At 27.1% G+C, this 11657-nt stretch overlaps 1 protein-coding gene across 1 annotated transcript; it reads left to right on the plus strand.

The window, feature by feature from the left end:
* Positions 1 to 84: 84 nt before the first annotated feature.
* Positions 85 to 5983, plus strand: LOC134838461 (uncharacterized). The gene is made up of 7 exons (XM_063853999.1): positions 85 to 184; positions 240 to 583; positions 640 to 1205; positions 2670 to 2758; positions 2822 to 2972; positions 5693 to 5804; positions 5864 to 5983. The coding sequence occupies exons 1-7, from the start codon at positions 85 to 87 to the stop codon at positions 5981 to 5983; spliced, it is 1482 nt and encodes a 493-aa protein (XP_063710069.1).
* Positions 5984 to 11657: the final 5674 nt, after the last annotated feature.

An 11657-nucleotide genomic window follows, 5' to 3' on the forward strand; every position in this document is an offset into this window, starting at 1 on the left:
CTGATTGATCGTTGTTTTCTCTATAAATTGATCAAAAAGTCATTTTTGGAACATTAGTTACTTTTCATTCTTTTAACGATCGACATGTTTTTTATTAAAAGTATAATTTTCGTCTCGTTTATTTATCTTGGTAACGCCAAATTGAGTAATAAAGACGAAAATTTGTGCGTTGGAAAGCCTGATGGTAACTTTCAAAACATCTACAAATCACGAAGTTGTACAAAAGGTTTGATTTTCAGGAACTTTGCTTCCTCATCCGGAAAATTGCAGTAAATTTCTGAATTGTAACAATGGAATTTCATTTGCCGGAGATTGTCCTGCTGATTTGTATTTCAATCCCGTAAGCTCTCAATGTGATTATAAAGAGAATGTAAGTTGCCATGTGCAAGAAATTCCCGAAGAAGATGAAAAAGAAGATGTTGAATGTCCTGAGACTGGCGTGGCTTTTGTCGCAAGTAAAATTCAATGCGACTGGTATTACATTTGTATGCAAGGCACGCCAAGTCGCATGATTTGCGCCGAAGGAATGCATTTTAGTGAAACCGAATCACGATGTGAATCTGAATCAACAGCAAATTGTCAGGTTTGAACTAAAAAAAAAGGTAAAACTCGTGAATTGAACTAATGAAAAATTTACAGATAGGAGTTTCATCGACGACGACGACAACCAATGAGCCTTCAACCTCAAACCCGTCAAATGAGTTTGACAAATTTTGCAAACCAGATACTCTTCACTCGATTCCCCATCCGTTCAATTGCAATCTTTTCATTCTTTGTTTCAATGGAACTGCTATCGAACGTTTTTGTGACGATGGATTGCATTACAGTGCAAAAGATTCGGTTTGTTTGGCTCCACGCGAAGCCAAATGCATTGCTGATGGCACAATTTGCCCGAAAACCAATGATGTCAATGATATTGTTGTTGTCGAGAACATTTATGATTGCAATAGTTTTTATATGTGTTTCAATGGCAGTCCCGTTCCAATTCAGTGTGGCCCGAATCAACATTGGAATCAAGAAAAAGGAACTTGTGTGTTAGAAGAAAACTCCAATTGTAAGGCCATTGAGTATCCTTTTCCGAATTTGAATTTCAAACATGCTACTTGTCAAACGTCGGGCTCGTATTTTGTTCCTCAACAAGGACAAGAATCCATTTTGTTGTGCAATAATGGTGTCCCAACCTTTATTGATTATTCACCATCCATGTGACGAACTTAAATTTTGAAATAATGGGTTGAAAAATATTTTTCTTTTTCTGAATGAAAATAAAATTCCAACGAAGATAAAAATTATTGAGTTGAGTAATACATTTAATAAAAATTTGAATGGCTTCAGTTGTATTTAAAATTAATTGATTACCGTAATGAAGATAATGCTAAGAGAATTTAAAAATCAGTTCTCTAAACGAAAATAGAAATAAAAAAAATTTTTTTTTCAAAAATTTTTGTATCAAATACTATTTTTTTTAATTTTTAACTAAAAATTTTAATATTTTAACTATTTTTTTATTTTTTAATTTTAAAATTATCATTTTAGTGTCAAAAACATTAAAAAATACAACTAAAAATTTTTTTTTAAAGAAATATTAAAAAATATCAAAATTTTTAAGTTTTTAAATTTTTAAAATTTTTTAATTAATTTTTTAAAATTTTTTTTTAAATAATTTTTTTAATTGATTTTTTTTTTAAATTAAGGCCATTCCAAACTTTTTCCGATGTTTTTGGTCCCAAAAGATTTTTTTCAAAATGGGGGGGGGGGGGCAAAATAAAAAAAAAAGTTTTGAAATACTTTTTCATACAAAATGAAAAAATTTAAACAATTTTTGGTCATTAAAGAAAAATTTAGTTGTTTTTATGGTTTTTTATGTTTTTACGTTAAGATTTGGTACTTTAAAATGAATCTCAGAGCTTCAAGGTAAAAATTTAAACAAAAAAAAAATCATAAAAAACCGTCAAAAAAATTTGAAAAATATTTTTTTTTGCAAATATTTTTGAGAATGAATTTTTCATGTTAAATTTGGTTTTTCAATACAAAAATTTTTAAAAATTGAAAATATTTTAAAAATTTTTTGAAAATTTCTTGAAAAACTAAGGAAAAAGACCAAATTTTTAACTTTTTTTTATTTTGCCCCATTGGATTTTCGGCATTTGAAATGGGGCAGGGGACAAAAACATAGAAAAAAATTTGGAGCGGCCTAATTTTTTTTAAATAATTTTTTTTTTAATCAGCCAATTTTTGTTTTATTTTTAATTATTTTTTAAATTTTTTTTAAATAATTTTATTAATTGATTTTTTTAAATTAATTTTTTTAAATAATTTTTTTTTTAATCTGCCAATTTTTAATTTAATTTTAATTATTTTTAAAAAAAAATTTTTTAAATAATTTTTTTAATTGATTTTTTTAAATTATTTTTTTTAAATAATTTTTTTTTAATCTGCCAATTTTAATTTATTCGTTTTTAAAAATTTTAATTTTAACAGTTTTTTTTTTTCTCTTAGCATTATCTACATTACGGTAATTCATTAATCTCATTGTTAATAACTAACTTTGGGCACACACAGCTTTATGTCTAATGACACACTTTTCCTTTGTTACATCCCATCCATAGTAAAATGCGCATTTTTGAAGAGATCCAATTCCTTCGTAACAGTGAATGAAATATTCGCAGTTGTCAATTTTTGGAAAGTTGTACGTTCCTCGTCGAGGACATTCGGGAAACGGATTCGGATCAACAAATCCTTGAGCTTGACAATGCGCGTAAAATGGATCGTCACAATTTTCTTCAAATCGATTGAAATGTGTTCCTCTTTGACATTTCAGAGCTACGGGCATCCCAATATAGCAAAGATAGTATTTGGCACAGTCGATATTGCTTGCGAGAAATATTGGCTTTCCTTGAGTTTTCGACATTGGAGGACATTCAATTCCAGGTTCAGGAATTTCAGGAGAGATTGATGTACCCGGAGGATAAGTAATTGTTGATGTCACAATCGGCGAAGTAGTTTCGATACTTGTTAATGTTGTTGAAGCTGTACTTGAAGTTGAACTTGACATTTCAGTAGTAGAAGATTCTGATGTTGATTCTTCCTCAGTTGTTGTTGTTTCTTCTGTCGTTGTTGACGTAGTTGATGAAATTTCAGTTGAAGAGCTCGTCTCTGTTGTTGAAGCATCAGAAGTTGTCTCAATAGTACTCGATTCCGTCGTCGTTGAAGTTATTTCTGTACTTGTTGTCTCAATTTCTGTTGACGAAGTCGCTTCTGAGCTCGTTGATGGTCCAATTGTCGTTATAATATGACTACAATCTACCATTTCCTCCGGCAAACAAAAAAGCATCTCTTTATCGAAAGCTTGATCCTCACGACATTTTCCTGCTAAAGCTTCTCCTGTGTTCGTGCATTGAAAAAACTATAAAGCAACTTTTATCAGAAATGAATCAAATCAGAAAAAAATATTTTTTTACCTTTTTACAATCGAATGGATGCGGAATTATCGTATTTTCGGGCAAACCTTCACACAAATAATCCCAATCTCCTCCTATTGGTGTCGTTGAAGTTTCCATTGTTGACTCATTTTCTGTTGATGACGTTGCTTCCGTGCTCGTTGATGGTCCAATTGTCGTTATAATATGACTGCAATCTACCATTTCTTCCGGCAAACAAAAAAGCATCTCTTTATCAAAGGCTTGATCCTCATTACAAACGCCAGGTAATGCTTCTTCTTTGTCATTGCATTGAAAAAACTAAAAAAAAAATTTTTTTTTCTGAAATCATCCGAAAGGAAAAAAATTTTTTTACCTTTTTACAATCGAACGGATGTACAGTTTTCGTATTCGCTGGCAAACCAACGCACAAATAGTCCCAATCATTGCCAATTGGAGAATTTGTTGTACTTGTCGAAGTTTCAATTGTGCTCGTTGTCTCCGTTGGCTCAAATGTCGTCGAAATGTGTGAACAGTCAACCATACTTTCGGGCAGACAATTCTGAAAATTTTGATCAAAAGCTGTTCCAATTGCACATTCTCCTAAAAATGCTTCGTTTCCATCCATGCATTGAATGTACTAAAAAAAAGGAGTTTTTTCATGAAATTCTACTTTATACAAAGAAAATTCTATCATAGGGCAACTCTGAATTAGGGCACATCGATTTTCTATGGAATTTTAAATCTAAATCTCTTTAGGTTTATTTTAACTATTTTCAATAGAAAAAAGTTTAAATTATTCAAAAATATCATAATAAGGGAAGTAAACCCTGAAAGATTTAAAATTTCAAAAAATTCATCATTTTGATTTTTTTAAAAATAAATTTCCTTCTTTTTGAAAATTTTTGACTAAAATATTGAATAATTTTTCAAATAATTTTGATCGTTTAGCTAAATTTATTTAATATTTTAATCAAAAATTTTCAAAAAGAAGGAAATTTTTTAAAAATTTTCAAAATGATGAATTTCAGCGAATTTTTTTAAATTTTAAATCTCCATTATTTTTTGATATTTTTGAACATTTTAAACTTTTTAATATTGAAAATAGTTAAAATAAATCCAAAACGTGAGATTTAGATTGAAATTCGATGCGCTCTAACTCAGAGTTGCCTTATGATAGAATTTTCAATGTATTTCATGCCTTACCTTTCTGCAATCCCACGGATGAGGAACCTTCGTATAAGGCATTAATCCTTTGCATAAAAAATCCCATTCATTTCCAAAGCAGCTTCTTGCAAGAATTAATACTAAACTTATGTGAAAAAACATTTTAATTTTTTTAACTTTTTTGACTTTTACGTCTTTACAACTCATCAATCAATTGAACAATACATTTTTTGCGGTTTTTCGCTTCATTTTGTGGTAGTTTACTTTCATGGTCAATAAAAATGCCAATCACAAAATAATAAAATCAGAAAATGCTTTTAAAATTTGTCTTGTTCGACATGATGTTTTACCAATTTTCAAGCCATGTTGCATTGATTTTATTGGAATGTTGCTAACGTGACGTAAAACTGAATTTTTCAGAGATAAAAAAAATAACAAAAAATCATATAGTTTATGATAATAGTTTGATTGATGAGCGTTTGTATACCAGAAATTTTTGTGATTAGTTGAGTAATTGAATTTCAAGGAAACATTACGTCAACGGAAAATTTTGAAAAAAAAATTCTTCGTGTTATTGAACTTTCTGCTTAAAAAATAAAAATTTAAAAAATTAAATATATTTCAAAAAAATATATAAAAAAAAAATATTTAAAAAAATAAAAAATATTAATAAAAAAAAATTAAAAAAATACAAAAAAAAAATTAAAAAAATTTTAAAAAAAATATTTAAAAAATTATAAAAAATTTTATCTGTCGCAACATCAAATAACTTCAAAGGTCTTGATGATTGATAATTAAAAATGCGCAATATTCATTTTTTTTAATCATCATTAAATTATATGGACCTACTTATCAGTAAGTTATCTACTCCTGTGTTAATTAATTAAAAACCCATAAATTTACGAAAAATACCTTATAAAGATCAATCATCGCAAATCGTGTTATCTTCAAGCCAGTCTGATAACTAACCGATATATAAGCCGTTAACATAGCAGTAATCCACATCAGTCGTATTTTAAATTTATCAAGTCTTTAACAAAACAAAATTCACATTTCAACATGAAATTCTTTGCTCTTCTCGCTATTTTCGCAATTGTCGTTGCCAGTGTTTCCTGCGACGAAGAAATCAAACCTGATCCTCGTTGCCCCCAAGAGGAAACAGAAGAATCGAATGTTACGCATCTTCCTCATGACTCGGATTGTACCAAATTCCTTGTGGTAAGAAAATGTTAAATGTCGGTCAATTTCAAAGTTTAAAGTTTTTTATGTACTAACAGTGTGTAAACGGAGGAGCAATGGAAATGCAATGCCCAGAGACAGGAGATGGAGGTCATTTACATTGGAATGCAGAGGAAAACACTTGCGATTGGCCCGAAAACGCTAAATGCCAAAAGTAAAAAAAATTGGAGTCAATTAAATGCTTTTTTCTCTACCCATGAATAAATAAATGAAAAAAAAAACAATTTTGTGTTTTCTTTTAAAAAATTAAATTATCCATAGAAAAATGAAACTTAAGACATGAAACGTAAAAAATTCTCATTGGCGGGAATATTTTCTCAAACTTTTTAAAAAAATTTCTTCAAAAAATTAAATTTTAATTACCCAAAGTATCAAAACATTTATATTTGGATGCAGGGCTGCAAAACTTATTCAGTCAAAAGTCAAATCTATTTGACTTAAGACTTAAACTTATGCTTTAGTCAAAAGACATTTGACTTTTGTCTTAAAGTCAAAAGTAAAAGTCAATTCAGCTTAATTACTTAAGGTTAAGTAAAAGTCTTAAGTCAATTGGAAAAAAACTTTTACTTTGACTTAAGTCATAATTAAGTCAAATAAATTTCAAAATTTTCAAAAAACTTTACATTTTTCATAAATTTTTAATTTTTTTTTATTCGAAAATTAATCTCAAATTTAATGGCAAATAATGATTTTTTTTCTCGCTAAGGATTAAACGCAAACCATTCGTTGAGGTTTTTCACTATTTTCATCAATTATTTTAGAGCAATTGCACTAAATTATATTTTAAATCTCAGAAACAATTTTCAACACTTAAAATTAAAATTGGACAATTTCATGTTTTTTCATATTAGCCAAAAATGGACAATTTCGGGAAAAATTGATTTTTTTATATGAGAGGAAAATCCTCCAATTTACAGTGAAACTTCAAATTACTTCTGTACATCGAAAACGCAAAATTTAGAAAAAGTCCAAAACAAAAGTTGTTTCTAATGCCAAAACCTTCAATTTGAGCTGGAGAACCGTGATCTACAAAAGTTGAAAAAATTTTGAAAAATCGGTATGTGAGCCCTCATAATAAGAGAATTTTGGCTGAAATTTTTTTTGATCAATTTTTTTTGCTAACATCTTTAAAAAGCTCCTGTACATCGAAAACGCAAAATTTAGAAAAAGTCCAAAACAAAAGTTGTTTCTAATGCCAAAACCTTCAATTTGAGACGGAGAACCGTGATCTAGCTTAATTTTGAAAAATCGGTATGTAAGCCCTCATAATAAGAAGATTTTGACTTAAATTTTTTTCGCTAACATCTTTAAATGGCTCCTGTACATCGAAAACGCAAAATTTAGAAAAATTCCAAAACAAAAGTTGTTTCTAATGCCAAAACCTTCAATTTGAGACGGAGAACCGTGATTAACTCAATATTTCAATTTTGCTCCTCATCGAAAACGCAAAATAAATATTTATTCAATTTTGGCTAAAATTTCAAAAAATCGGTTTTCAGATTTTTGAAATTTTTTTTGATCAATTTTTTTGCTAACATCTTTAAAAAGCTCCTGTACATCGAAAACGCAAAATTTAGAAAAATTCCAAAACAAAAGTTGTTTCTAATGCCAAAACCTTCAATTTGAGACGGAGAACCGTGATTTAGCTCAACTTTCAAAATTAAAAAAGGTAAAAATAGGTCGAAAATAGGAGTTTTTGAGCGTTCCAAAAATCAAAATATATATAAAATGGTATCACTTTGACAGAATTTTTAAATTTTCTGAGCTTTTAACTTTAATTTAGAGCAAGATTTATGAAAAAATAATTTTGGTTTCATCAAATATCGAGTGAACCCAATATGAACAGAAATGAACTTTAGAATGAATATTTATTCAATTTTAGGCTTAAAAGTGATCAAAAAACTAAAAAAAATTTTGAACCTCCAAACTCTGATTTTTTTGTTTCGTCAAATATCGACCCAATATGAACAGAAATGAACTTTAGAATGAATATTTATTCAATTTTAGGCTTAAAAGTGATCAAAAAATGACTTGCAAAAAAATCAGAGTTTGAACCTGAACCATAAAACTCTGACTTTTTTGTTTTCAAATTTTGATGAATCAGAAATCAAACTTTAGAAAAATTCAAAATTTAATGCCAAAATTAGTCAAAACCGTGATGAATCCTAATCAAAGTTTTGAAAAACGGTTTAAAAATGATTTTTTTCAAAATGAACAAACTCCTGATTTTCAATTAAAATAAATATTTTTGAATTTTTTGTTTGTAATTTTTTAACGTTTTTAGACGTTAAACGTTGATTCTTAACATTTATTTAATTTTAGTTTATATTATTTTAAAATTTGAACTTAAAAGTAAAGAAAAATCAACAAAATCTCCCAAAATAAAAATTTTTGAAAAAAAATAATTTTGGTCACGTGACTTTCAAAAAAATGTTTTTCAACATTTCAATAGAAAATGTCGTAATTATGCAAATTTCTTTAGTTTTTTTTTTGTATAATTTTACCATAAACAGTAATTTTTCATGATTTTTTAATATAAAAATTCCAAAATATGTCAAAAATATTTGTATTTTATATTTAATTTTTATTTTTCCCCCTGAATTTTTTCGACAAAATCCGAGGGGGGGAGACAAAAAATGGATATATTAAATTTATTCGCCTTATTTATTTTTAAATTTTTTTTTGTGAAAATATGAAATTTAAAAAAAAATTAATAGTTTTTAATAATTTTTCCTTTTTGAGAATTGATAAAATTTATTTTATTTGAATTTTTTTTTATTTTTTTTTTTATTTTTTGTGAAATTAAAAAAAAAATTAAAATTTTTATTTTTTGTGAAATTAAAAAAAAATTAAAATTTTTATTTTTTGTGAAATTTAAAAAAAAAATTTATAGTATTTAATAATTTCTCCATTTTGAGATTTAAAATGATTTTTTTCGTCAAAAAAGAAAAATTTTTAAAAACATAAGTTAATATTTTTTTTTAAATTTTCACAAAAAAATGTTCAAAATTAAAAACAAATCGAATTAAAAATAAAAAATTAAGCTCAATTTCATATGTTACTTTAAAAAAAATCATAATTTACTTCGTAATTAATGTTATCTATATCTATTTCGTATAAATTTGATAATAAAGATAGAAAACTGTGATTTTTTTCATATCTGAATCACAAACAGCTTTAAAATCCGAATCTCTTTTAATTTGTTAATTGACTCTCGTTACAAGCAAGCAAAAAAAAAACGGAAATACGCAAAATCACCGAGACACAAAAACTACCGAGCTGTGATACAAATCTCAACACGATGTTGATTGTCAAAAAAACAAGCTATCAAAAAAGTGATAAGTTTTGCTTCAATGATAAGACATTCGACTTGTGAGATATATTTGGTATTTGATGGGGGTATAAATTCAGTAGCAAAGGTAACTGCTTATTGTATTGTAGTTTCACATTTATCGAACTCAACACAACGAGTAAGAAAGAAAGAAATACTAACGAAAAATGAATCGTAAGTGCTTAAAATTTTCAAAAAAGGACAAAATTTTCATCGAAATAATATTTTCAAGGAATTTTGATTTTGGGTTTTTGTCTTGCTGGCTTGCAAGTTGTTGTTGCTGACGTTGTCTGCAAAGATGGCGACACTTTTTTGCCTTATGAGAACGATTGCTCCAAATATTACTCTTGTTCCGGCGGTCATGGTTATGAACAATCGTAAGTAAAAATTTAAAAAAAATATTTTTTAACCAAATTTTAAAGTTAATAATTTCTAAAGATGCCCCGAAGGATTTTGGTTCAATCCAGCGAACAAATATTGTGACTATCCAAGCAACGTTGACGAGAAATATTGTCCCAAAATTGAATGTATTCCCGATCAAATTCACAAATTGCCAACAAATATTGCTTGCGACAAATACATTTTGTGCTATGATGGTACTCCGATCACACAACAATGCGCCAAAGGTTTGGAATTCGATCCCATTGTTCTTGACTGCGTTTTGTACAAAGACAGCACTTGCGAAATTTTGAACTGCCCTGAACAAAGCGATCATCCCGTTTTCTTGCCAAACAAACGTGACTGCGAGAAATATTACATTTGCGTTAAAGGAAATCCCGTCGAACAGACTTGCGCCAATGGATTGCACTGGAATGAGGAAGATGAACAATGTCAACCTCCAAAATCCGCAGGATGTGTAAGAAATTTATAAAATTTACGTTAAAAAAATTTTTTATTAATTTTAATTTTTTTTTAGGAAACTCGAGACAACGAGATCATCGCTGCTCGTGCAATTGCTCAAAAGAGACCAACAACATTCAGCATTGCTTGTCCCCTTTTCGGAATCAAATTCTTGCCAAGTCCCACAGAGTGCGAATATTACTTTGGATGCAATAACGGCAAATCACACTTGTTCCAATGCCCCGCTGGAACCGCATACGATACTGTCACGAGAAAGTGCATTTTGAGAACTCTTGTCGATCGTTGCTGAAAAAAATTAACAAAATCATAATTTATTCCTCAATTCCTCTGATTTTTTTTTCAGTATTGTTAAGCAGTATGTAGTTTAAAAATTTAAAGAAGCAATAAAAGCATGTCCAAAACCAAAAAAAAAATGTTTTATCAATAAAGGAACCGACATGACAAATCAAAATCAAAAACAATCAATCAAATTATCGCAGAATCGATAAAATCAAATGTCAAGGAATATCAACTACGTCATTTGTTTCGTCATTTGCTCGAACATTCGAAAAAAAAAATGGTTTTTCCGAACAATTTTAATTCTATGACTCACATTTAATGAAAAATATAAAATTTACATATATCGCAAATTTTTAATGAATTATTAATTATTTCATTGTTTATTATTTAAAAAAAATAATTCAATTTAAAAAATATCTTTTAATAAAGTTATCATAAAAAATTAAAAATTTATTTAAAAATAAATTTAAATAAAAATTAAATTAATTAATTAAAAAGTTAATTAAATTATTTAAAAAAAAAAACTAAAATTTTAAAATTAAATTTTCGATTATTGAATCATTTTTTTAATTAAAATTTAAAGAAAATTAAATTAAAAAAAAATCATAAAAATTAAATAAAAAATTCTTGAATTAATTGAAAATTCTTGAATTAATTGAAAATTTATTTTTTAATAAGAATCGAATAAGAAAAAAATAAGACTTAAAAAATGAAAATTTAAATTAAAAAAAATTTAATTAAATAATTAAAATTTTAATAAAAATTAAAATTTAAAACTAAAGAAAATTTTAATTGTAAAAACTTAAAAATCAAGAGTTGAATGAAAAAAAAAATAAATACAAAAATTAAAAAAAATAGAACTTAATTAAAAATAAAATTTAAGAGTTCAAATTAAAAATTTTAATTGAAAAAATATTAAGAAAAATTAATTCTTTAAAATTTTAATTTAAATTTTATTTAATAAAAGTTTAGAAAAATAAAATTTTTGAATGAAAAAAGATAGAATTAGAAAACATTTTGGATAAAAGTAATAAAAAAAAAATAACGATAAAAACCAAAGTTGCGCAGTTTTAATTGAACATCATTTATTTTAGTTTAGCTTTTCCATAGTTTTTCATAAAAAATGTAATTCATGCTTTTTTTTACATAGAACAACAAATTAAACATCTTCAGACGCATCAGTTGTTGGATCTGTTTCAGGTTCTTCTGTCATCGGAGTAGTAGATGAGCCGGGAGCAGGAGTTGTCCAATCAGAATACTACAAAAAATTTAAATGAGATTCATGTGAAATTTTAGTGAAAATGTTACTTACTCTGCATTCGGCCTCGTATTTCGTTGTACAATGACGATCATCTTCTTTG

The sequence above is a fragment of the Culicoides brevitarsis genome, chromosome 1 (assembly GCF_036172545.1).
Source record: "Culicoides brevitarsis isolate CSIRO-B50_1 chromosome 1, AGI_CSIRO_Cbre_v1, whole genome shotgun sequence".
NCBI classification, from domain to species: Eukaryota; Metazoa; Arthropoda; class Insecta; order Diptera; family Ceratopogonidae; genus Culicoides; species Culicoides brevitarsis.

Coding starts and splice junctions, on each gene's coding strand:
- LOC134838461 (XM_063853999.1), top strand. CDS start 85: ATGTTTTTTATTAAAAGTATAATTTTCGTCTCGTTTATTTATCTTGGT. Junction 2,759..2,821: donor CCTTGAGCTTGACAATGCGC/GTAAAATGGATC, acceptor TTGACATTTCAG/AGCTACGGGCATCCCAATAT. Junction 5,805..5,863: donor ATTGTACCAAATTCCTTGTG/GTAAGAAAATGT, acceptor ATGTACTAACAG/TGTGTAAACGGAGGAGCAAT.